At 43.1% G+C, this 27,906-nt stretch overlaps 1 protein-coding gene across 2 annotated transcripts in view; it reads left to right on the top strand.

Moving 5' to 3' along the window:
• The window catches only part of LOC140193366 (butyrophilin subfamily 3 member A1-like), an 82,268-nt gene that overhangs the window by 28,041 nt on the left and 26,321 nt on the right, over nucleotides 1-27,906 (top strand). For both annotated transcript variants that reach the window (XM_072250692.1, XM_072250694.1), the window contains one exon: nucleotides 17,986-18,264. In XM_072250692.1, the coding sequence (XP_072106793.1) occupies nucleotides 17,986-18,264 (279 nt within the window). The remainder of the gene's footprint in view (nucleotides 1-17,985; nucleotides 18,265-27,906) is intronic.

The following is a 27,906-nucleotide window of genomic DNA, read 5'->3' as shown; positions in this document are numbered from 1 at the left end:
ATTTTCCTCTTCACATTCCTAAAGAAGCTTTTACTATCCTCCTTTATATTCTTGGCTAGCTTGCCTTTGTATCTCATCTCTTCTCCCCGTATTGCCTTTTTAGTTATCCTCTGTTGCTCTTTAAAAGTTTCACAATCCTCTGGCTTCCCACTCATCTTTGCTATGTTATACTTCTTCTCTTTTATTTTTATACTATCCTTGACTTGCCTTGTCAGCCATGGTCGCCCCTTACTCCCGTTAGAATCTTTCTTCCTCTTTGGAATGAACTGATCCTGCACCTTCTGTATTATTCCCAGAAATACCTGCAATTGTTGCTCCACTGTCATCCCTGCTGGGGTATCTTTCCAGTCAACTTTGGCCAGCTCCTCCCTCATGGCTCCATAGTCCCCTTTGTTCAACTGGAATACTGACACTTCCGATTTTCCCTCCTCCCTCTCAAATTGTAGTTTAAAACATCATATTATGGTCACTACCTCCTAATGGCTCCTTTACCTTGAGTTCCCTTATCAAATCCGGTTCATTACACAACACTAAATCCAGAATTGCCTTCTCCCTGGTAGGCTCCAGTACAAGCTGTTCTAAGAATCCATCTCGGAGGGACTCCACAAACTCCCTTTCTTGGGGTCCAGTACCAACCTGATTTTCCCAGTCTACCTGCATGTTGAAGTCCCCCATAACAACTGTAGCATTACCTTTGCGACACGCCAATTTTAACTCCATTCAACTTGCACCTTATATCCAGGCTACTGTTTGGTGGCCTGTAGATAACTCCGATTAGGATCTTTTTGCCCTTACAATTTCTCAGTTCTATCCATACTGACTCTACGTCTCCTGAGTCTATGTCCCCCCTCGCAAGGGACTGAATTTCATTCCTCACCAACAGAGCCAACCCACCCTCCTGCCCATCAGTCTGTCCTTTTGATAGGACATATATCCTTGAATATTCATTTCCCAGCCCTGGTCCTCTTGAAGCCATGTCTCTGTTATTCCCACAACATCATACTTGCCAATTTCCAACTGAGCCTCATGGTCATCCACTTTATTTCTTATACTTTGTGCATTCATATATAATACTTTTAATCCATTACTCCCCTCACCTTTCACACCGATTCCTATTGCACTTGGCCATACTCTCCGATCCCTTCCTGAGCTTTCTGCCCCGTTAGTTTTGTTGTCTTTCTTAACTTTCCTTATTCTCTCTTTCCCTTTAATTCCATCCTTATATTTCCTCTCCTTCCACCCCCCAGCCCCCGCCAACTACTTAGTTTAAACACACCCGTGTAGCAGTGGCAAACCTGCCTGCCAGAACGCTGGTCCCTGCCTGTTAAGGTGCAACCCGTCCCTTTTGTAAAATTCATCCTTGCCCCAAAACAGATCCCAGTGGTCTAAGAATCTAAATCCCTACTTCCCGCACCAGCTCCCCAGCCACACATTCAGATCCCTTATCTCCCTGTTCCTGCCCTCAACAGCACGAGGAACTGGAAGCAAACCGGACATAACCGGTTTGGATTCTCATGTGGATAGGGTGGTGAAGAAAGCTTTTGGTATGCTGGCCTTTATAAATCAGTGCATTGAGTATAGGAGTTGGGATGTAATGTTGAAATTGTACAAGGCATTGGTGAGGCCAAATTTGGAGTATTGTGATTGTGTACAGTTTTGGTCACCGAAATATCGGAAAGACATCAACAAAATAGAGAGAGTACAGAGAAGATTTACTAGAATGTTACCTGGGTTTCATCACCTAAGTTACAGAGAAAGGTTGAACAACTTGGGTCTTTATTCTTTGGAGTGTAGAAAGTTGAGGGGGGCTTGATAGAGGAATTTAAAGTTATGAGCGGGATAGATAGAGATGGCTTTTTCCATCGAGAGTCGGGGAGATTCAAACAAGAGGATATGAGTTGAGAGTTAAAGGGCAAAAGTTTAGGGGTAACATGAGGGGGGACTTCTTTACTCAGAGAGTGGTAGCTGTGTGGAACGAGCTTCCAGCAGAAGTGGTTGAGGCAGGTTCGATGTTGTCGTTTAAAGTTAAATTGGATAGATATATGGACAGGAAAGGAATGGAGGGTTATGGGCTGAGTGCAGTTTGGTGGGACTAGGTGAGAGTAAGAGTTTGGCATGGACTAGAAGGACTGAGATGGCCTCTTTCCATGCTGTAATTGTTATATGGTTATATGGTTAACCACCCTGGAGTTCCCGCTTTTCAGCCTTCTTCCGAGTTCTCTGAAGTCACGCTGCAGAATTTCTTTCCTCCTCTTCCCGGCGTCATTAAGTATCCCCTATCACCACAGCTTGCCTCTTCTACTGCCCCCCCCCACCTTCTCTTCTGAGTTAAAGGGCCAGACTCAGTGCCAGAAACCTAACTGCTGTGACTTTCCTCTGCGAGGTCAGCACTCGGCACAGTAACCAAAGTACCTGTTGTTGTGGTGGATGGCCGCAGGGGTACTCTTGTACTGTCTGTTTAACCCCTTTCCTCCTCTTGACTGTCATCCAGTCTCCTGTGCCGCACCTTGGTTGTAACTACCTCTCTAATTATCCAATCTATCACCCCCTCAGTCTGCCAAATGATCCAGAGTTCATCCAGTTCCAGCTCCAACTACTTAACACGAAGTGTTAGAATCAACAGCTGGATGCACTTCTCATAGTTGTAGTCGTCAGGGACACTGCAGGGCTCCCTGTCTTTCTGCATCCTGTAGGTGGAACATTCAGCTATCCTGCCTGGAATCCCAGGTGTTCTATCAGAGCAAATATAAAGAAAGAAAAACAATAATAAACTATGGGGAAATAATTATCTACAGCTTTTCACTTTCTCTCACTCAAGCCTCTCCTCAGTGAAGCCTCGAAAAGCTGAAGCATCAATGTCCCAATTCTATCTCTGTCCTCTCCACGGTCATTGCAACAATGGCTGCTCCACTTTCCCCAGCCTTACTTTAGTTTCTTCTTGTCAATCAATCCCAAATGCTGATTGAGTGCCGTGTGGCTCAAAGCTCCAATCTGCCACGAGTCGCTGTCTTTTTTACTCAATTGGTGAACCACTCCCCTCAGTAATGAGTATACCACTCTGAATGGCGTTGGGGGAATGACCTACTGGGGGAAAGACACAGTGACCAGGGCTCTGGCACTGAGTCTGGTTCTGGGACTCAGAAGGGAAGGGGGTAGAGGATGAGTACAGTCGTGATCGGGGATTAGGGCTGAGGATGGTGCAGTTGCTATACAAGCAAAGGCGGTGTGTAATAAAAATTCAGTGAGTGCAGTGAGATATAGTGTAATGGGGATGAAATCAAAACGGATTATGAATACAGGACAGATGGAGTTTTATCCGAATGCATGCCGTATATGAAATAAGGTTAATGATCTTGTAGCTCAGTTAGAGATTGGCAGGTATGACATTGTGGGCATCACTGAGTCGTAGCTGAAAGAAGATTATAGTGGGCAACTTATCCACGGATTCATATTATATTGAAAGGAAAGGCAGGGAGGCAGAAGGGATGCTGTGGCTCTGCTGATAAAAAATGAAATCAAATCCTTAAAAAAAGGTGACATAGGATCTGAAGAAGTAGAATCGATGTGGGTAGAGTTAAGGAACTGCAAGGGTAAAAAGACCATGTTAGGAGTTATATACAGGCCTCTGTTCAGTAGCCAGGATATGAGCTACAGTGGTGTAAAGAGAATTAGAGGCATGATAGAGGAGCTGGCCAGAGTTGATTGGAATAGGACACGAGCAGAGATGATGGCAAAGCAGCAATGGCTGGAGTTTCTGGGAGCAAATCAGAAGGCACAAGATTGATGCAGTACATCCCAGAGAAGTATTGTAAAGACAGGATGACACAACCATGACACAGTTAAAACAAAAGAGAGGGCATATGATAGAACAAAAATTATTGGGAACTTAGAGGACTGGAAGCCTTTTTAAAAAAAAAAACAACCACCATAAGGCAACTAAAGAAGGCGTAAGGAATAAAAAGATGAAATATGAAGGTAAGCTAGCCAGTCGACGATACCAAAAGTTCTTTCAGATATATGAAGAGTAAAAGTGAGGTGAGAGTAGATATTGGCCTGCTGTAAAATGACTCTGGAGAGGGAGTATTGAGGGAAAGGGAAATGATGGATGAACTGAATAAGGATTTTGCATCAGTCTTCACTGTGGAAGACCCTAGCAGTATGCTGGATGTTTGAGACTGTTGGAGACAGAAGTGAGTGAAATTGTCATTACGAGGGAGAAGGTGCTTTGCGATCATGAAAGGCCTGAAGAAAGATCAATCCCTTGGACCTGATGGGGGGGGAACTACACTTGAGGGTTCTAAAATAGGTAGAAACATAGAAAACCTATAGTACAATACAAACCCCTCGGCCCACAGTGCTTGGTACATATTGGTTCCAACAACATAGATATGAAAGCGGATAAGATCTTGAGGAGAGGAGGGGGCTAGGTAGAAAGCTGAAAAACAGGACTTCAAGGATAGTTTTCTCTGGATTGCTGCCTGTGGCAAATGCTGGTGAGAGGAAAAATTCGACAGATGAATATGTGGCTGAGGAACTGGTATACAAGGGAGTATAGCAGTTTTCTGGATCATTGGGATTCCTTCTTGGGGAAGGTACGACCTACAGAAAAATGACTGGTTACACCTGAACTCGAGGGGAACTAAAAACCTGGTGGGCAGGTTTACAAGAGCTGTGGAGTGTTTAAACGAGACTGACAGGGAAATGGGAACCGGAGTGATGGAGCAGATGATGGAGTAGTTGGTGTAAAGATAGATGCAATGTGCAGATAGACGGAGGACGAATATAGAGTAGATTGGACATAATTGCAGTTGGTTTGATGGGGTTAATGTGTGTCTATTCTAATGTCAGAAGTATTGGGAACAAGGCTGATGAGCTTCGAGTGTGGGTCAGTACATGGGACTACCATGTTGTGGCCATTACAGAGACAGAGACTTGGCTATAACAAGGACAAGAATGGTTGCTGGATGTTCCAGTGTTTAGATACTTCAAAAGGGGTGGGGGTGGTCAATGAGGTGGGGGAGTGGCATTGCTAATTAGGGATAGTATCACAGCTGCAGAAATGGAGGGTGTAATGGAAGGATTGTCTACTGAGTCAGTGAGGGTGGAAGTTTGAAACAGAAAGGGAGCAATTGCTCTATTTGGAGCATTCTATAGACCCTCCAAAACACAACAAGGATGCTGGGGAACAGATCGGGAGGCAGATTTTTAAAAGGTGCAAACATAACAGGGTTGTTGTCATGGGATCTTTAATTTGCTTAACATTGACTGGCACCTGCTTGATGCAAGAGGATTAGATGGGGCGGAATTTGTTCGGTGTGTCCAGGAAGGATTAGCGCTGTCTGTTAACAGGCTGACTAGAGATGCTCACCGAGGAGGGAGCTCAGTGAATTTGGCTGAATGTTGAGATGTGGGGTTTGTCTTCTGAGGAAAGATTGATCAGGTTGGACCATGGTCCCTGGAAAATGAGAATATTTGGCAGTGAAACAAGTCTGAGGTGAGAGGACCAAATCACAAATGAGAAAATCTGCACATACTGGAAATCCAAGCAGCACACAAAATGCTGGAGGAAGTCAGCAGGCCAGGCAGCATCTATGGGAAAAAGTACAGTCGACATTTCGGGTGTGGCTGTGCAGAGCTTTGTTCTTGTTACCTAAAACAAGATATAGTAACAATGTATTCTGTCCAAAGAAGTACATTCAGATTGGAGGATTGTGACTAGTGGTGTCCCACAAGGATCTGTTCTGGGACCTCTACTTTTCGTGATTTTTATTAACGACCTGGATGTGGGGATAGAAGGGTGTGTTGGCAAGTTTGCAGACGACGCAAGGGTTGGTGGTGTTGTAGATAGTGTAGAGGATTCTCAAAGATTGCAGAGAGACATTGATAGGATGCAGAAGTGGACTGAGAACTGGCAGATGGAGTTCAACCCGGAGAAGTGTGAGGTGGTACACTTTGGAAGGACAAACTCCAAGGCAGAGTACAAAGTAAATGGCAGGATACTTGGTAGTGTGGAGGAGCAGAGGGATCTCGGGGTACATGTCCACAGATCCCTGAAAGTTGCCCCACAGGTGGATAGGGTAGTTAAGAAATCTTATGGGGTGTTAGCTTTCATAAGTCGCTGAATAGAATTTAAGTGTTGCGATGTAATGATGCAGCTCTATAAACCTTTGGTTAGGCCACACTTGGAGTACTGTGTCCAGTTCTGGTCGCCTCACTACGGGAAGAATGTGGAGGCATTGGAAAGGGTACAGAGGAGATTTACCAGGATGCTGTCTGGTTTAGAGAGTATGCATTATGATCAGAGATTAAGGGAGCTAGGGCTTTACTCTTTAGAGAGAAGGAGGATGAGAGGAGACATGATAGAGGTGTACAAGATAATAAGAGGAATAGATAGAGTGGATAGCCAGCGCCTCTTCCCCAGGGCACCTCTGCTCAATACAAGAGGACATGGCTTTAAGGTAAGGGGTGGGAAGTTCAAGGGGGATATTAGAGGAAGGTTTTTTACTCAGAGAGTGGTTGGTGCGTGGAATGCACTGCCTGAGTCAGTGGTGGAGGCAGATACACTAGTGAAGTTTAAGAGACTACTAGACAGGTATATGGAGGAATTTAAGGTGGGGGCTTATATGGGAGGCAGGGTTTGAGGGTTGGCACAACATTGTGGGCCGACGGGCCTGTACTGTGCTGCACTATTCTACTTTTTCTATGTTCTATGTTGGGTAGGCTTACCAGATTAATAACTGTGAGAGTTATCATATCACGAGAGATCAGATAGTTTAGTTACTTATTCCCTTGTAGTTTACAAAACAATGATTGAACTTGTCTGTTCAACTAACACCCCACTTGGGCTTCATAGGCAGAGACAGAGGTTTCCATCGGATAACAGAACAGTACAGCACAGAACAGGCTCCTTGGCAAACAATATCACTGGCAACCAAAATGCTTAATACAACTAATTCCATGTAATTGCATGTGATTGATATCCCCCCATTCCCTGCTTGTTCTTTTTTTCCTGTCTGAATATATTTTAGACATTTTGTTTGTACCCACTCGTCTTAGTTACCTTGTGACACATTCCAGACACTTTCTTCCTTCCCCCTAATCCTATGTCCAAGTACAAGATTTCCACTGGAGGAGAAAGCACTGACTAACTAGCCTATGTATGCCTATCATATTTAAAATACTGTACATCAATCAGGATGCCCGTTGGCCTCCAACACTCCAGAAAAAACAATTTATTTGTCCAACTTTGTGCTGTACTTAAAACTCTAAGACAACATTCTGTTAAACCAGTTCTGCACTCTCTCCTCCATTGCCCCCACATGCCTTCTGTAACGTGGCACACAGAATATTCCAGTTGTGACCTGAGTAAAGTTTTGTGCTGCTGCAACATGACTTCCAGGCTTTTCTGATCGACGTCCCAACGGGTGAAGGCAACGGTGCTGAAAGCACCTTTATCACCCTATTTACCTGCACACTTTCAGGGTGCTACGAACTCGCACCATAAGATTGTGCTGTACATCAATGCTTTTGAAAACATGGAATAGTACAGACTAGCAACCAGTTTTTTGCTTTCAATGTCTATGCCGTATTAAGCTAATCCCTTCCACCTGTACATGATCCACATCCCTTCATTCCCTGCACATTCATATGTCTATCTGAAAGTCTCTTGGATGACACTGTCGTAACTGCTTCCAACACTATCCCTATCAGCCTGTTTCAGGTACATGCTGCTCTCTGTTTAAAAAAATATATCCTGCATATGTCTTTAAACTTTTTCCTCCCACTATTTGACGTTTCTACTGAGAGGACAAGTTTCTGACTGCCTTCCTTATCTCTGCCTCTCATAACTTTTTAAACCTCTGTCAAGTATCCCTGCAGCCTATGATACTCCAGAGAAAGCAATCCAAGTTGGTCTAACCTCTCGTTATAACTCATACCTTCTAATCCCGGCAATAGGTACATTTCATGTTAAAGAAATGTATATAATATACATCATGAAATTATTTTTCTTCATAAACATCCATGAAAACAGAGGAGTGCCCCAAAGAATGAATGACAGTTAAATGTTAGAACCCCAAAGCCCCCCCAACTCCCTTCCCACGCATAGGCAGCAGCAAAGAAGTTATCATCCCCCTCCCCCATCAGCAAAAAAGCATCGGCAACCCCACTGGGCACTCATGCGTGCAGCGAAGTATCAATAAAGACACAAACATGCAGTATCCCACAGACTACTCATTCACCCGGTATTCGACATACCACAGGCTCTCTCTCTCCTTAATAAGGGAAAAAAGAGGTGTCCTCGTTTCACAGCAAGAAGGGAGATATAACAAAACAACTCACTGATTTATGCTATTAAAAGTCTGTTGCATCACTTTTTCTGAGCTCTGTGCCCAAAGAACTCGGGTCTCTGGGCGCACACAGCCAGCAGCCAGCTCACTGCTTTCGATCTTCCATTTCCCACCTCGCACCAGTTGGCAGCAACAACTTGAATCCACCCACCTCCAGAGCCACAAAAACCCGGCACCCTGAAGGCACGCTAGTCTTCTCAGCCGCGTCCTTGGCATGTCGCTCTCCTCTCCTTGTAGCTCATACCTTCCAATCCAGGCAGCATCCGGGTACACCTCTTCCACATCCTCTCCAAAGATACCATACCCTTCTTGGAATGGGGCAGGCAGAATTGCACATCAAATTCCAAGTACTGCCGAGACACAGTTTTATAGACCTGCTTCTTCTTCTTCTGACTTTAATGGCAGTTGGCAGTCCAACTTAAAGGTGCATTCCCACCGACAACTGGTGTAGACAGTTGGGAAATAAAACCCCTTAGTTCTTTATCAAATGAAAACTAAATTACCCCAAAGAGCCCTATTGTTTGTAAATAATGAAAGAACATATTGTGAATTAAATTCAATTCAATTCCATAACTCAGTAAAGTTTTTAAATGAAAATTATCAACGCCCAAAGCTGGCAGTGCTCCCTGCATTTGCTTTCTTTCAACCTTATGTGCTCCACATTGTGAAAGAATATGTTCAACTGTTTCATAACGATAAAACCTACACATCCCAGAGTGATGTTTTCCAACACGATACACGGAAGAATTAAGCATAGTATGCCCAATTCTAAGTCAAGTCAATATAATTCCTTCCCTTCTTGTTTTACCCCCTTCTCCCATCAATCCAACAGTTTTGAGTATTCTGTATTTATAACTTATGCCCATTATCCCATGTCTTGCCATAATCCCCTAATTCTTAACCCCAGCAACCCCTTAGCTTCTGATTTGTTAAGTGGAAGGTCGATATCCACAGATGAACTTTTAACAGCTTTTTTGGCCAAACAATAAATCTACTCATTCCCCTCAACACCTCTGTGTGCAGGGACCCAGAAGCAGAAGACATGTAGACCAATACTTTGAATGTGAAATAAAGTTGGAAGAGCTTCCAGCAGTAACTGTGACCTACTGCTGGAATGAGCTGTTTTAAGAAAAAGAATCTGAACAAATTATAACTTTGCGAGGACAAATTTTCCCCACCCACTCTCAGCCCAAAATGATGGCTACTGATTGTGCTGCATATACAGATAAATGGTTAGGGAGATGTTTCTTTATTGTTCCCTGTAACTCAGGCACAAAAACAGCCACACCAGCATTCCCTGTTAAATTATCGTTTGATCCATCAGTAAAAATGGAGAACATATCACGATAATTTCCCTTAACATATTGATGAACCAACAGACTCTCAGGCATATCAGGATCCTTGGGGTTCATTAAATCATGCAACCTAATAAAGCCATTGGAAAAATTCAAGGTGGGGTTACAGAGAAAGCTACAGTGGGACATACTGCGTAATACAGCAAACCTATTCCTAGTGTGACAAGAACCCAGCCACCCAGAACTAAAAACACTCTTCTTGTGATGTTCCCAACAGTCTTCCAGCACACTTTTAATAGGGTGATCATTCCTCTGCTCTCAAATAGAGAAGGACAGGAGAAAGATCGTGAGGGAGGATAGGCAGGTGATAGAGAAGGGACACGCTCAGACCGAAGGTTTGAGATGTATCTATTTTAACGCAAGGAGTGTTGTGAACAAAGCGGATGAGCTTAGAGCGTGGATCAGTACTTGGAGATATGATGTGGTGGCCATTACAGAGACTTGGATGGCTAAGGGACAGGAATGGTTACTTCAGGTACCAGGTTTTAGATGCTTCAGAAAGGACAGGGAGGGAGGCAAAAGAGGTGGGGCGTGGCACTGTTGATCAGAGATAGTGTCACGGCTGCAGAAAAGGTGAACGCCATGAAGGGATTGTCTACGGAGTCTCTATGGGTGGAGATTAGGAACAGGAAGGGGTCAATAACTTTTCTGGGTGTTTTTTATAGGCCACCCAATAGTAACAGGAATATCAAGGAGCAGAAAAGGAAACAGATCCTGGAAAAGTCTAATAATAACAGAGTTGTCATGATGGAAGATTTTAATTTCCCAAATATTGATTGCCATCTCCCGAGAGCAAGGGGTTTAGATGGGGTGGAGTTTGTTAGGTGTGTTCAGGAAGGTTTCTTGACACAATATGTAGATAAGCCTACAAGAGGAGAGACTGTACTTGATCTGGTATTGGGAAATGAACCTGGTCAGGTGTCAGATCTCTCAGTGGGAGAGCATTTTGGAGATAGTGATCACAATTCTATTTCCTTTACAATAGCATTGGAGAGAGATAGGAACAGGTAAGTTAGAAAAGCATTTAACTGGGGTAAGGGGAATTATGAGGCTATCAGGCAGGAAATTGGAAACAGATGTTCTCAAGTGTTATGTACCCCGTAACGGGTTAAAGAACCATCAGAAATGGAAAAAACCTTGGAGTCTGGTATTGCTGTTAACTGGTGCTCGTTTGTTAGTAACTACAGAATAGAGTAATATAAATTTAGATCTATCAAACAGGTCAGTATATATATATATATATATATATATATATATATAGAAATATATAAAAGCCAAGCTTAGGAAGTAAATGGATACAGTCTTACGATGATGGGTAAAGTTCAGTTCAGTTCGTGGTATTGAGTTGAGTAGTGATGGAGACAGGGAGAGGTGTTTAATTCTTCAGGTGAGCTGTTGCCGTCGATTATCAGTTGTCCTCCAAAATACTTTAGAACCCACCAAACCCAACAAGGGGACCATCTTCTGTGGTGGAGCTATCAACCCAGGCGAGGGTTGACAAAACTAATAACTTCCCAACAGTCACCCCTTTTTCTCACTGCGAGAGCACTGATCGATCCTCCAAAAACCCAGCTTTCTGTGGGCACACAGCAAAGCTTATTCAGTGTCCAAAACCATGTGTGTGTCTAACAACCAGCTGACCTTGTATTTATCTCTGCATGCTGAACACCAGCTGTCCATCACGTAGCTCCTCCCTTCTCTCTCTGTAGGAACTCAGAAGCTGGCAGTGTCCTTGCAGAAATCCCAGACAAACTGTGAGCAGTCTTTGCCTCTCTGCCTCTCAGTAACAAGTTGTTTGTGCTGTACAATTGCACGATCTCTCTCCTTTTTAAAGGAACAGTCCATATTGAATAATCCTTCAGATCTCTGCACACAAGGAAAAGTACGGAAGAAATGTGGCAAATGTTCAGGGAATATTTGTGTGAAGTTCTGCATATGTACATTCCAATTAGACAGGGAAGTTATGGTAGGGTACAGGAACCGTGGTGTACAAAGGCTGTAATGAATCTGGTCAAGAAGAAAAGAAACGCTTACAAAAGGTTCGGAGAGCTAGGTAATGTTAGAGACCTTGAAGATTATAAGACTAACAGGAAAGAGCTTAAGAAGGAAATTAGGAGAGCCAGAAGGGACCATGAGAAGGCCTTGGCGGGCATGATTAAGAAGACCCCACAGCATTCTACAAGTCTGTGAAGAGCAGGAGGATAAGATGTGAAAGAACAGGACCTATCAAGTGTGACAGTGAGAAAGTATGTATGGAACTGGAGGAAGTAGTAGAGGTACGTAATGAATACTTTACTTCAGTATTCACTGTGGAAAAGGATCTTGGTGATAATAGTGACGAATTGCAGCAGATTGAAAAGCTTGAGCATGTAGGTATTAAGAAAGAGGACGTGCTGGAGCTTTTGGAAAGCATCAAGTTGGATAAGTTGCCAGGTCCGGATGAGATGTACCCCAGGCTACTGTGGGAGGTGAGGGAGGAGATTGCTGAGTCTCTGGCGATGATCTTTGCATCACAATAGGGACAGGAGAGGTTCCAGAGGATTGGAAGTTTGTGAATGTTGTGCCTTTATTCAAGAAAGGGAGTAGAGATAGAACAGGAAATTACAGACCACTGAGTCTTATCGCAGTGGTTGGTAAGTTGATGGAGAAGATCCTGAGAGATAGGATGAATATTTGGAGATGTATAATATGATTAGGAATAGTCAACATGGCTTTGTCAAGTGCCTGATTGAATTTTCTGAAGATGTGACTAAACATATTGATGAAGGAAGAGCAGTAGATGCAGTGTATATGGATTTCAGCAAGGCATTTGATAAGGTACCCCATGCAAAGCTTATTGAGAAAGTAAGGAGGCATAGGATCCAAGGGGACATTGCTTTGTGGATCGAGAAATAACTTGCCCACAGAAGGCAAAGAGTGGTTGTAGACGGATCATATTCTGCATGGAGGTTGGTCATCGGTGGAGTACTTTAGAGGTCTGTTCTGGGACCCTTACTCTTCTTGATTTTTATAAATTACCTGGATGAGGAAGTGGAGGGATGGGTTAGTAAGTTTGCTGATGACACTAAGGTTGGAGGTGTTGTGGATAGTGTGGAGGGCTGTCAGAGGTTACAGCAGGACATTTATAGGATGCAAAACTGGACTGAGAAGTGGCAGATGGAGTTCAACACAGATAAGTGTGAAGTGGTTCATTTTGTTAGGTCAAATATGATGGCAGAATATAGTATTAATGGTAAGACTCTTGGCAGTGTGGAGGATCAGAGGGATCTTGGGGTCCGAGTCCATAGGACGCTCAAAGCAGCTGCGCAGGTTGACTCTGTGATTAAGAAGGCGTATGGTGTATTGGCCTTCATCAATCGTGGAATTGAACTTATGAACTGAGAGGTAATGTTGCAGCTATATAGGACTCTGGTCAGACCCCACTTGGAGTACTGTGCTCACTTTTGGTCGCCTCACTACAGGAAGAATGTGGAAGTCATGGAAAGGGTGCAGAAGAGGTTTACAAGGATGTTGCCTGGATTGGGGAGCATGCCTTATGAGAATAGGTTGAGTGAACTCGGCCTTTTCTCCTTGGAGCGACGGAGGATGAGAGGTGACCTGATAGAGGTGTATAAGATGATGAGAGGCGTTGATCGTGTGGATAGTCAGATGATTTTTTTCCCAGGGCTGAAATGCTTGCCACAAGAGGACACAGGCTTACGGTGCTGGGGAGTAGGTACAGAGATGTCAGGGGTAAGTTTTTTACTCAGAGTGGTGAGTGCGTGGAATGGGCTGCCAGCAAAGGTGGTGGAGGTGGATACTATAGGGTCTTTTAAGAGACTTTTGGATAGGTACATGAGGCTTAGGAAAATAGAGGGCTAAAGGTAAGCCGACTAATTTCTAGGGTAAGGACATGTTTGGAACAACTTTGTGGGCCGAAAGGCCTGTATTGTGCTGTAGGTTTTTTGTGTTTCTAAATTAGTCCAGTGTGTTAACAACAACTTCAAACTACACAACTGTAATGGTACTTTTCCCATTTGAACCAGTAAAGCTAAAACAGGGGATGACCTTATCACACCACAACATAATCTTAAAGCCTGTGCCTGTATCACATCCAAACATTTTAAATTTGAAGAGGAAGCTGATCCATAAGCCACACAGCCATAATCAAGTACAGATCTTATTAAGTTTTATAGAGCTGTATCATGACTTCCTGACTCCTGTACTGTATGCCCATGGTGATGATGGCAGGCATTTCATACACATCTCTTTTTGCCACTCTATCTATTTGCATTGCTACTATCAGGAAGATTGGACTTGGACCCAAAAATCCTCTGCCAATAACTTTATCCTTTCCACTTAAACCTGGCCTTCCGAAGTGCAACATCTCACTTGTTGAGATGAAACTCTATTTGCCATTTGTCTGCTCAGATCTCCAAATGATCTATGTCCTATAGTTGTATCCTTTGACAACTTTCTTCACTACCCACAGTTTAATTCAAACAATACTCATGTTGTCTGCAAAGTTGCCAACCCACCTATCTACAACTTTGTCTCAGTCATTTATATGTTGTATATGTACTGTGTACAATTCACCATGGATCCTGTGCATCTCAGAATGTACAAAGGTTCATTTATTATCAAAGTTCACACTCTGAAATTCTTCTTCTCCGATTAACCATGAAGCCACGAAAGAAAAGAAGGGTGTCATGATCTTCAAACCCCAAATCCCCCCTCCCCACACTGAAGAAGCAAACAAGAACATGACAAGCAGATCAACCTCCAAATCCTTCCTCCCACACAAAAAAGAGAAAAATGGGAACAGGCACATCAACCCCCAAATCCCCCTCCCTGCAAAAAAAAACTGAGCAAGATCAGGCAAAAAACACAGAATATTAAAAAGCTGTGGGACTGAAAAAAAAATTCTCGTCCAAGTCCACGTCCGAAACTCAGAAAACTTGGGTAACACTCTCCTGGCAAAGCGACAGGCTTTTCCCTGTCTGGCAGCGAGCGATTAAAAGACAGGCAGCCGGTGCTCACCCTCCACATTCACCTCGTCGATCTTAATCATCCTGATCAACCCACTATGAGAGGCCATTCAGTTTCCTTACTAAAGCCCATGTAGTCAACATCCACTGCTCCACTGTTATAAATCACCTTCTTCACCTCAAAAACCTCAATCACATTTGCAAAACATACACTACTCCACACAAAGCCATCCAAATGCGAGCAAATCCAATCCCAAAGAATACTCTACAATAGCTTCTCCATCACTGATGTAAAATCCATGGGCTATCACTCCGAGATTATTCTTTTTTTTCCATCTTGAACTATGGAACAACATTCACTATCTCCAATTCTTCAGCATTCCACCAATAGCCTCTATCTTCTGTGGGCAAGACAGAGAAAAGAGTTTTGTCAAAATGCCAGAAATCCCGGAAAAACCCCAGAAATTTCCTCTCTTGCCTCTCTCAGTCGCTGGTTGTGATGAATCAGCATACAGAGGGAAATTGGAAATTTGCCTGAGTGGTGTCATAACAACAACCTCTCACCCAATGTCAGCAAGACCAAGGAACTGATTGTAGACGTCAGAAGAGGGAAAACAGACGTCCCTGAGTCAGTCCTCATTGGTGGGTCAGAGGTGAGCGGGTTAGCAACTTTAAATTCCTGGGTGTTACTATTCCAGAGGATCTGTCCTGGACCCAGCATGTCAGTGTAATTGTGAAGAAAGTATGGCAGTGCCTCTAGTTCCTCAGGAGCCTGCAGAGATTCAGCATGACATCAGAATCAGGTTTATTATCACCCTCATGTGATGTGAAATTTGTTAACTCAGCAGCAGCAGTTCAATGCAATACATAATCTAGCAGAGAGAGAAAAAAGAATAAAACATCATAATAAATAAACAAGTAAATCAATCACGTATATGGAGTAGAATGCATAAAAATGTTGACGAAAGTCTATAGTTGTGTGGCAGAAGGTGTATTGACTGGCAGCAACATGGTCTGATGTGGGAACACCAATGCCTTTGAACAGAAAATCCTGCAAAAGGTAGTGGATTTGACCCAGTATATCACGGGTAAAGCCCTCCTAACCATTGAGTGCATCGACATGAAACACCTTCATATAACAGCAGCATCCATCATCAGAGACCCTCAGCGCCCAGGCCAGGCTCTTTTCTCACTGCTGCCATCAGGTAGAAGGTACAAGAACCTCAGGACTCACACCACCAGGTTCAAGAACAGTTACGAGCCCTCAACCTTCAGACTCTTGAACAAAAGGGATAACTACACTCACTTGCCCATCCATTGAGATGATCCCACAACCAATGATCTTTCCTTTGATTGTTTTTGTTATTTCATATTATTTCTTGCTATTTATATAATTTTACATTTGCAGTTTGTTGTCTTCTGCACTCTACTGGATCTTTTATTGATCCTGTTACAGCTACAATTCTGTAGGTTTGCTGAGTATGTCCGAAGGAAAATGAAACTCGGGGCTTATTTATGTACTCTGACAATAAAATTTACTTTGAACTTTGTACAGATCAGAAACCGAATCAGGTTTATTATTATCGGCATGTGTCGTGAAATTTGTTAACTGAGCAGCAGCAGTTCAATGCAATACATAATATAGAAGAGGAAAAAATAAAAAATAAATCAATCAATTACAATATACGTACATTGAATCGATGAAAAATCATTCAAAAAAACAGAAATGATTTATATTAAAAAAGTGAGGTAGTGTTCATGGGTTCAATGTCGATTTAGGAATCAGATGGCAGAGGGGAAGAAGCTGTTCCTGAATCACTGGGTGTGTGCCTTCAGGCTTCTGTACCTCTTGTCTCATGGTAACAGTGAGAAAAGGGCATGCCCTGGGTGCTGGAGGTCCTTAGTAATGGATGCTGCCTTTCTGAGACACTGCTTCTTGAAGATGTCCTTCCTGGGTACTTTGTAGACTAGTACCCAAGATGGAGCCAATTAAATCTACAACCTTCTGCAGCTTCTTTCAGTCCTGTCAGTAACCTCCACCCCCCCCCCCACCCCATACCACACAATAACGCAGCCTGTCAGAATGCCCTTCACCGTACATCTACAGAAGTTTTTGAGTGTTTTTGTTGACATACCAAATCTCTTTAAACTCCTAATGATGTATAGTCGCTGTCTTGCCTTCTTTATAACTGCATCGATATGTTGGGACCAGGAGAGATCCTCAGAGATCTTGACACCCAGGAGCTTGAAACTACTCACTCTCTCCATTTCTGAATCCTTAATGAGGATTGGTATGTGTTCCTTCCTGAAGTCCACAATCAGCTCTTTTGTCTTACTGATGCTGAGTGTAATGTTGTTGCTGCGACACCATTCCAATAGTTGGCATATCTCACTCCCGTACGCCCTCTCAGCTCCAGCTGAGATTCTACCAACAATGGTTGTATCATCAGCAAATTTATGGATGGGATTTGAGCTATGCCTAGCCACTCAGTCATGAGTATATAGAGAGTAGAGCAGTGGGCAAAGCACACACCCCTGAGGTACACCAGTATTGATCGTCAGTGAGGAGGAGATATTATCATTAATCTGCACAGATTGTGGTCTTCCAGTTAGCAAGTCGAGGATCCAATTGGAGAGGGACGTACAGAGGACCAGGTTCTGTAACTTCTCAGTCAGGATTGTGGGAATGATGGTCTTGAATGCTGAGCTATAGTCGATAAACTGCATCCTGAGGTAGGTGTTTGTATTGTCCAGGTGGTCTAAGGCTGTGTGAAGATCCATTGAGATTGCATCTGCCGTTGACCTATTGTGGCGATAGATTCCACAGGCCCTGGGGATTTATCCAATTCATTTCTCTTTGAAAGACCCAAAACTACCTTCTTTATTTCAAAATGTCCTGGCATAGTAGGATTTCCCACACTGATTTCACTATCTTCCATAATCTAATCCTAAACAAACAACTTTTGTTACCCTTTGGCTTTTAATGTATGTAAAAAATTGCCTTGGTATTTTCTTTAATTATAATTGTCAATGGCATTTCATGTCCACTTTTCACCCTCCTTATTCTTTGCTTGAGTTCTTTCTGGCTTTCTTTATATTCCTGAAACTTCCTGTCTGAATTCAGCTTCCAAATACTTAAGTGTTTCATCAGGCAGCATCTGTGGAGAGAAAAACAGTTAATGTCTCAAGCTGATGAAATAGGAAAGGCTAGAACTCAATAAACATGATTGCAAGCAGTTTTAATACTTATGCTTCATGAATTCATGTTACATTTTGCCTGACGACTATTATTTCTCCATCTGTCATTAACTGCAGGTTCGGGGAGTGAACCTCGGATTCAGATGAAGGGATACCATGGAGCAGGAATCCAGCTTGTGTGTAAATCCAGTGGATGGAATCCTGAGCCAGAGATCCAGTGGATCGGTGGCGATGGGAATGCATTAACAGAGGCTGAGACAAAGTACCACAGAGACTCGGGTCTTGTAAATGTTGAGAGCAGTGTTGGAGTAACGAGGCAATCCTCAGGCAAACTGAAGTGTATTATCAGCAGTGAACGTTTGAAAACAGAACATACGGCAATTATTACAATATCAGGTTTGCAAATTATGTTTGATCGGTGAAGGGGAAAGGTGATCCAATCTCTCCTGAAAATCTAGCTACAAAAATAGTTTGTCTCCATAACGTCATTGCCAAAATCTTATACCTGTTGAAGACTGTCCCTTGTTTACAAACAAAGTCAACTGTTAGTGACTATTTTGCTGTTTGTGCATCTTTTAAATCTGCCACACCATTAAAGGCCAATTGAATCCACAGCTTGTCCATTTGGGTTGGACATCAACACAGATATTTTCAATCCTTTGATACTCAGGTGAAACATCAATTCCATCTGAGTGGATACAACTTAGAACATTTTACAAAACATTAGCATTACAAAACATTTCCAAACATTAGCATCTGCTGCATTGACCTAGCTGTGAACAATTGACATTGCTGTGCCCAAGATGAAAGTTCTGTTGATGTCACAGGTATGGTCCAATTTAAAAAGAAGATCCATAAAAATAATCATCTAGATTACTACTTGAAACTTCTGTAAGTTGCCCCAGGCTAATACAATCAGAGTAGAATTCCTGGCTCAATGATCAGTGTGGGAAAGCCCCACATAATTTTGTATACCTCTGTAAAATCCCCCCTCAATCATCTACATCCCAGAAGCTCAAGGCAATTCAATCTCGCCCCATAACACAGTTGCTCAGGTTTCAGTAACTTCCTTGCAAATTTTCTCTGCACTCTTTCAATCTGATTTACATCTTTCCCGTAGGCAGGTGATCGAAACCAGGCACAATACTTCAACTTGGGCTGCACAAACATCTTAGTCAATTTCTACCTGACATCCCACTCTTGTACTCAATACATTGATGTATGAAGGCCAATATACCAAGTTTTCTTTATGACCCTATCTACTTGAAACAGCACTTTCAAAGAATTATGGACTCCTAGAATTCCTAGATCCCTCTGTTCTACTGCACTCCTCAGTGCCCAACCACTCACTGTGTAACACCAACCCTGGTTGGTTCTACTGAAGTGCAACACCTCACACTTGTCTGTACTAAACTGCATCTGCCATTTTACATCCTATTTTTCCACATCTTCCAGATCTGCTGTAAGCTCTGATCGTCTTCATCACTGTGCAGTAACCCCCAATCCTGATGCCATCCCTAAATTTGATGATACAGTTTACCACATTATCATCCATTTGTTGATATGGATGACAAACAACAATGTACCCAGCACCGATCTCTGCAGCAGACCACGAGTCACAGGCCTCCAGTCAGAGAGGTAGCCACCTACAATGCTCTCTGACTTCAAACGAGAAATCAAAGTATCTTGCAATCTTGAAAGCCAAGCGACTGAACCTTCTTGACCAAACTACCATGCACTACCTTCTCAAAGGCCTTGCTGAAGTGCACGTAGACAACATCCACTGCCTTGCCTTCATCAACTTTGTAACTTCCTCAAAATCTCTATGAGATAGGTTAGACAAATTTATCACACACAAAGCCATGTTAGTTATCCTGAATCAGTCACTGTCTATTCAAATACTTTTATATCTGGTCCCTTAGAACATTTCCCAAAAACTTTCCCAGTACTGACGTCAGGCTCATATGCCTATAATTTCCTGGCTTATTCTTAAATAGCAGAACAACATTAGCTATCCCCCAATCCTCTGGCACCTCACCCGTGGCTAAAGATGTTTAAAATACCTCAGCTGGGGCCCCTGCAATTTCTGCATTAGCCTCCCACAGGGTTTGAGAGAACATCTTTTTTTTTCCTTTTTACCCCTGAAACCTAGATCTACCTCCCCAAGTGAGGATGATCACAGGCATTACCCAACAAAAAACTTCCAAGGCGTTCCCCATACGGCCAAACTTTCAATCTAATCTAGAGTGGCTCCCCTCCTTAAGATTTATCCTATCACTTATACTACCTTTAATATAACATATAGGCTAAAGATGACACAGGTCAAGCTAAGCATTAAAAACAAAAAACACACTAGGCAACTTCAATGCCTGAGATACAAATCCCAAATATTTACAGTTTGCTGGTTGAAAGTTTTTGTTAATCAGTTTCGGCAGCATACCGGTTTGACCCGATCATGTTCCACAAATTAAACTGGAAAAAAATAAACAAAGAAGTGGATTGTGAAAATTAACAGTTTGCCTCGGCATGAGGCCCCTTAAGTGCTGCACGAATAACCTAAAAAAAAGGTTATTGCTCTTCTCGTTCTTCTCCTCCCCAGCGCGAATGGTAAAACTCTTTGGCCGCCTCTGGTGTATCGAAATAATGCTTTTCACCTTCATGCATGACCCAGGGCTGGGCAGGATACAAGAGGCCGAACCTGACCCCTTTCCCGTAAAGCAGGGATTTCACCTCCTTGAAAGCTGCTCGTTTTTTACCCAGCTCCACACTAAAATCTTCATAAAAAAACACGCGGTGTCCGCGGAAATACAGCTCCTGCTTCCGTCTATCGATGATGCGTTGCTTATCTTGAAAGGAGTGAAAGCAAACCAGGAACATCCTTGGTCTCGTTTGCCTGGCTCCAGAGACACTGGATGGTTTACGTCCGACTCGGTGAGCACGCGGAAGTACGAGAGGACTTGGGAAAAAATTTGTCCCCAGCACTTCGTCAAAAAACTCGGTCATAAATTTAACAGGGTCCAAACCTTCCAAATTTTCAGGAATGCCGACCACTCTCAAATTGAATCTCTGCGACCGATTTTCGAAGTCATCTAGCTTTCCCTTCAGAAATGCGTTTTCACTCTGCAACGCTGCAATGGCGGCTTCAGCGCTCACCAGTCGGTCACTGTAATCATTCAGGCCGTCTTCAACCTCACGAATGCGTTCGTCGTGCGACTCGGTGATAAAGCATCTTCAAGTTCTCTTTTTAGGGCAGAATGCACTGCTTGCGTCATGTCAATAATAAGTACTAAACAAAGCCCCTCCAAGTCATCGGGTAGCGCAGGTCCGGGTCCAGGTCCAGCAGCGTGCAGCGGCGCCATTACTGTAACATCTGCCTTCTTGCTCGAGGCTTCGCTATCTTTTTCCCCAGTTTTACCTTGAAGGTACATTCTATTTGCCATTTCAATGTCCAGCTACATCCCGCGTTGTTCACAATGGTAAATATTCAGTTATCTCAAGCATACGGCAAAGATAAGCAGGTAGATTTTCAATAAAATTCCCGAGCCACACTCACAGGCACCGACTCACGCCATACTCAACCCTGGAAGTCCTGAGAGAACATCTTGTCAGGTCCTGTGATTTATCCACCCTAATTTGCTTCAAGACAGCAACACCTCCTCCTCCGTAATCTTTATAGGGTCCATTACCCCGTTACTGCCCAGCCTCACGTCAATAGATCCTGTCTCTCTCTCGAGTAAATACTGATGCAAAAATCCATTTAAGATCTCCCACATTTCTGTCAACTCCATGCATGGATACCACTCTGATCTTCCACGTGTCTCCTTTTAGCCCTCCTGATTGTCTTCTTGCATTTCTTTCACTCCTCAAATACCTCATTTGTTCCTGCCTGACTCTAACTGTTATGTACCTCCTTCTTTTTCTTAATTAGGACCTCAATACCTGTTAAAAATCATGCTCCCTGAACCAATTATCCCTGCCTCTTATTCTGCAGGAACATACAATCTCTTTACTCTCAAAGCTTCCCTTTTGAAAGCCTCTCACTTAACAAGTACACATTTGCGAGAAACACTCTGTCACAATCCGCACTTGCCAGATCCTTTTTGATACCATCAAAATTGGCCTTTCTCCAGTTTGTACCAGATCTGTCCTTTTCCATAATTACTTCAAGACAAATGGCATTTTGATCAATATGCAAAGTATTCCCCTACAGAAACTTCTGTCACCTGTCCTGTCTCATTCCCTAATAGCAGATCAAGTATCAAACACACTCTCTCTTTTGGACTTCCACGGAGTGATTAAGGAAACTTTCTTCAGCATATTTGACAAACTTTTCCCATCCAGCTGCTTTACAGTATGGGAGTCCCAGTCAATATGTGGAAAGTTAAAATCACCCACTATCACAACTATTTGTTTCTTGCAACAGTCTGCAATCTGCCTACAAATTTGCTCCTCTACATTATAGAGTCACAGAGAAGTACAGCACAGAAGCAGGTCCTTTGGCCCATCCAGTGCATGTTAAAAATATTTAAATTGCCTTCTCCCATCAACCTGCACCGGGACAATAGCCCTCTGTATCCCTACTATACATGTACCTATCCAAACTTTTCTTAAACATTGAAATTGTGATGACATGCACCACTTGTGTTGGCTGCTCATTCCAAAATCTCACGACCCTCTGAATGTAGAAGTTTCCCCTCATGTTCTCCTTAAACCTCTCACCTTTCATCCTGAACCCATGACATTTGGTTGTAGTCCCACTCAACCTTTGGAAAAAGCACACCTGCATTTACTTTATCTATACCCCTCATAATTTGTACACCTCAATCAAATCTCATCTCAATCTTCTGTGTTCTAAAGAATGCAATCGTAACCTATTCCATCTTTCCTCATAATTCGGGTCCTCCAGATGTGGCAACATCCTTGTGAATTTTCTCTGTACTCTTTCAAACGTGTTTACATCTTTCCTGCAAGTAGGTGTCCAAAATGCACATAACATTCCGAATTAAGCCTCACCAACGCCTTGAACATCTTCAACATAACATCTCATCTCCTGTACTGAATACATTGATGCATGAAGGCCAATGTTGCAGAAGCTTTCTTTATGGCTCTGTCTACCTGTGACACAACTTTCAACAAATTATGTACCTGTATACCCAGATCCCTTTGTTCTGCCACACTCCTCAATGCCCTTCCGTCCGCTGTGTAAGACCAACCCTGTTTGATCCTACTGAAGTGCAAAACATACTTCCCTGCAATAAATTCCCTTTGCCATTTTCCAGCTGATTTTCCCAGCTGATGCAAATCCCCCTGCAAGTCATGTTAGCCTTCCTCACAGTCCACTACTCTCCCAATCTGGGTGTGATCCGCAAATTTGCTCATCCAATTCACCACATTATCATCTGGATCATCGATATACTGTAGATGGCAAACAGCAAAGGACCCAGCACCGATCCGGTGGCAAACCACTAGTCACAGGCCTCCAGTCAGAGAGGCAACCCTGTACTACCACTCTCTGCCTTCTCCCATAAAGCCAATGTCTAATCCAATTTACTACCTCATCCTGAATGCCAAGCAACTGAACCTTCTTGGCCAGTTTCCCATGTTAGCCCTTGTCAAATGCCTTACTGAAGTCCACATGGACAACATCAACTGCCTTGCTTTCATCAATTTTCCTTGAACAACTCAGTAAGATTGGTTAGATTAGATTTAGATTTTTAGTTTATGAGGACACACAGTCCTCTTTTACTGTCATTTAGTAATGCATGCATTAAGAAATGATACAATGTTCCTCCAGAATGATATCACAGAAACACAGACAAACTGAGACTGAAAAACTAACAAAAACCACACAATTATAACATATAGTTACAATAGTGCAAAGCAATACTGTAATTTGATAAAGAACAAACAATGGGCACGGTAAAAAAAAATCTCAAAGTCTCTCGAAGGTCCCATCATCTCACGCAGAAGGTAGAAAGAAGAAAAACTCTCCCTGCCATGAGCTTCCAGCGCCGCAAACTTGCCGATGCAGCATCCTGAAAGCACCCGACCACAGCTGACTCGAGTCCGTCCGAAAACCTCGAGCCTCCGACACCGAGCACCGAGCACCATCTCTGCCGAGCGCTTCGACCCTGGCCCCAGCAACAGGCAATAGGCAAAGTCGAGGACTCGGGGCCTTCCCCTCCGGAGATTCTGCATCGCACAGTAGCAGTGGCAGCGAAGTGGGCATTTCAGAAGTTTCTCCAGATGTTCCTTCATGCATCTCACGTCTGTCTCCATCAAATCAGGATTGTGCACGGTATCTACTTACAAATACGATATCATTTCGGAGCAGCCACGCGCGCTGCGTCACGCCGCCATCTTCTCCTCTCCTCCCCTGTTAGACATGCCTGACCACGCGTGAAGCCATTCTATCTTTCATTGGTCTATGTCTATCCAAATACAGCATCTATAAAAAGTATTCACACCCTCCTTTGAAGTTTTCATGTTTTATTGTTTTACAACATTGGATCTCAGTGGATTTCATTTAGCTTTTTTGACACTGATCAACAACAAAGGCTCTTTCATGTAAAGTGAAGACAAATTTCTTCAAGTCGGTCTAAAGTGGCACAGCCACTTTGGTGATGAATATCTGTTATCTGTCAAGTAGGGGACCGTGCACAATTCTGATTTGATGGAGACGGACGTGAGAGTACGGAGGAAGATCTGGAAAACTTCTGAAATGCCCGCTTCGCTGCCGCTGTTACTGTGTGGTAAACGGAATCTCTGGAGCAGAAGGCCCCAAAATTCTCGGCTTTGCGTGTTTCAACAGCCGGGGCGAGACCGAAGGCGCTCGGCAGAGGATGGCGCTCGGGAGGCTGTATCGGAGGGGCTGGTCAGAGGCTCGGAGTTTTCGGACGGACGTACTCAGTGTCAGCTGTGGTCAGCTGCTTCCAAGGTATGGGCAAGATGACGGTGCCTGGAAGTTTATGGCAGGGAGTTTCTCCCTTTTGCTGCCTGCTATCAGGGACTCGGAAGTCGTTCGACTCGGGGACTTTTGAGACTTTATTTACTGTGCCGATGGTTTGTTCTTCATCAAATCATGGTATTACTTTGCACTGCTGTAACTATATGTTATAATTATGTGGTTCTGTCAGTGTTAGTCTTTGGTTTGTCCTATTTTCTGTGATATCACTCTGGAGAAACATTGCATCATTTCTTAATGCATGTATGCATTTCTAAATGACAATAAAAGAGTACTGAGCGTTCTCACAATCTAAAAAAAATATTTCAATTATTACAAAATAATTGATTGCACAATTACTCTCCCCTTCAAAACTCCTCAAGCTCTGTCAGAATGCATGGTGATTATGAGTGAACAGCCATTTTCAAGTCCAGCCACAAATTTTCGTTTGTGGTCCAGACTCTGACTTGGCCACTTGAGGACATTCACTTTGTTTTTAAGCTATTACTGTGTGGCTTTGGCTTTATGCGTGTGGTCATTATCTTGGTGGAAAACAAATCTTCTATCAAGTCACAGTTCGGTTGCAGACGGCATCAGATTTTCCTCCAAGATTTCCTTGTATTTTGCTGCATTCATTTTACCCTCTTCCTGCACAAGCCTTCCAGGGCCTGTTGCAGTGAAGCATCCCCACAACATGATGCAGCCACCACCATGCTTCACGGTAGCAATGGTGTGTTTAGTCTGATGGCCAAAAAGCTCAATTTTGGTTTCATCAGACCATAGAACCTTCTTCCACCTGACTTCTGGTTCTCTCACATGCCTTCCGGCAAACTCTAGACAAGATTTCATATGAGTTTTTTTCAACAGTGGTTTTCAATTTTCTACTGTCCCATAAAACTACGACTGGTGAAGCACCCGGGCAACAGTAGTTGTATGCGCAGTCTCTCCCGTCTCAGCCACTGAAGTTTATAACTCCTCCAGAGTTGTCGTCGGTGTCTTGGTGGCCTCACTCATCTTGTCCTCGTCTTGCACGGTCATTGAGTTTTTGAACTGAATTGAATTTAATTGAATTTATTATTTACATCCTTCATGAGGACTGAAAATCTTTATGTTACGTCTCCGAATGAATGTGCAATGTGCAATTTTATATTAATTTATAATAAATAGTATGTACAACAGGACAGTCATTATAACAGAAATACAATTGTATTAGCATGAATTAAGCAGTCTGATAGCCGGGTGGAAGAAGCTGTCCCGGAGCCTGTTGGTCCTGGCTTTTTGGCAGCGGCACCGTTTCCCGGATGGTAGCAGCTGGAACAGATTGTGGTTGGTGTGATTCGGGTCCCCAATGATCCTTCAGGCTCTTTTTACACATCTGCCTTTGTAATTATCCTGAATAGTGGGAAGATCACCTCTACAGATGCGCTGGGCTGTCCGCACCACTCTCTGCAGAGTCCTGTGATTGAGGGAAGTACAGTTCCCATACCAGGCAGTGATGCAGCCAGTCAGGATGCTCTCAATTGTGCCCCTGTAGAAAATTCTTAGGATTTTGGGGCCAATACCAAACTTCTTCCACCGTCTGAGGTAAAAGATGCGCTGTTGTGCTTTTGTCACCACACAGCCGGAATGTACAGACCACGTGAGCTCCTCGGTGATGTGCATGCCCAGGAACTTAAAGCTGTTCACCTTCGCAATCCCAGATCCATTGATGTCAATAGGAGCCAGCCTGTCTCCATTCCTCCTGTGGACCAAAACCAGCTCCTTTGTTTTTGCAACATTGAGGACGGCAGATTTACAGCAGTGCCATATTCTTTCCATTTCTTGATAATTAACTTAACTGGACTCCAAGGGATATTCAGTGACTTGGAAATGCTCTTGTATCCATCTCCTGACTTGTGCTTTTCAATAACCTTTTTGCAGAGTTGCTTAGAGTGTTCTTTTGTCTTCATGGTGTAGTTTTGCCAGGATACTGACACCAGCAGTTGGTCCCAGATACAGGTGTATTTTTACTGCAGTCCATCGAAACACCTTGACTGCACACAGGTCTCCAAAAACAGATTTCCATTTAAATAATTACGTAACTTCTAAAGCCAATTTGCTGCACCAGTAATGATTTGGTGTGTCATATGAAAGGGACTGAATACTTATGCAATCAATTATTCTGTGTTTTATATTTGTAATTAACTTCGAACGTTTTGTGGTGATCTACTTTCACGTTGACACAGAAGAGTCTTTTCCTGTTGATCAGTGTCAAAATATGTCAAATTAAATCAACTCTGATTCAATGCCATAAAACAATAAAATATAATATCTTCCAAAGGGGACTAAATACTTTTTATAGGCACTGTACTTATATATCTGGTCCCTTACAATATCTGCCAATAACTTTCCCACAACTAATGTCAGACTCACTGGTCTATAATTTCCTTGTTTGTGTTCAGAGCCTGTTTTAAACAACAGAACAACTTCGGCTTTTCTCCAATCTTCTGGTAATGCTCCTTTTGCAAAGGATGGTTTAAATATCTCTGCTGGGACCCCAGCAATTTCTGCACACGTCTTGTAGGGTCTGAGGGAACATGTTGTTAGGCCTGAGGAATTTATCCACCCTGATTTGTGTCGGGGTAGCAAACACCTCCTCCTCTGTAATCTGTACATGGTCCATGAAGATGATGCTGCTTTCCCTTACTTCTAAAGACTCTGCATCCATCTCCTGAGTAAATACAGAAGCAAAGAATTCATTTAAGATTTCTGCCATGTGTTTTGTTTCCACACACGGATTACCAACATTCTGATCTTCCAGAGGACCAATTTTGTCCCAAGCGGTCCTTTAACACAACATATCTGTGGACTCCTCCTTCACGTTGTCTGCTGGAGCAACTTCCTGCTTTCTTTTAGCCTTTCTGATTTATTTCTTAAGTGTTTTCTTGCATTTAGTATCCTTCATAAGCACCTCATATGTTTCTTCCTGCTTATACCTGCTATGCAGCTCCTTTTCTCTCTTAACCAGGGCCTCAATATCTCTTCAAAACTAAGGTTCCATACACCTGCTATCTTTCCCTTTTATTCTGACGGGCAAGTACAATCTTTTTAACTCT

This window comes from Mobula birostris, unplaced genomic scaffold (genome assembly GCF_030028105.1).
Source record: "Mobula birostris isolate sMobBir1 unplaced genomic scaffold, sMobBir1.hap1 scaffold_536, whole genome shotgun sequence".
NCBI lineage: Eukaryota > Metazoa > Chordata > Chondrichthyes > Myliobatiformes > Myliobatidae > Mobula > Mobula birostris.
Note: the sequence above shows the minus strand (reverse complement) of the source record. Positions and strands in the feature narration are given on the sequence as shown.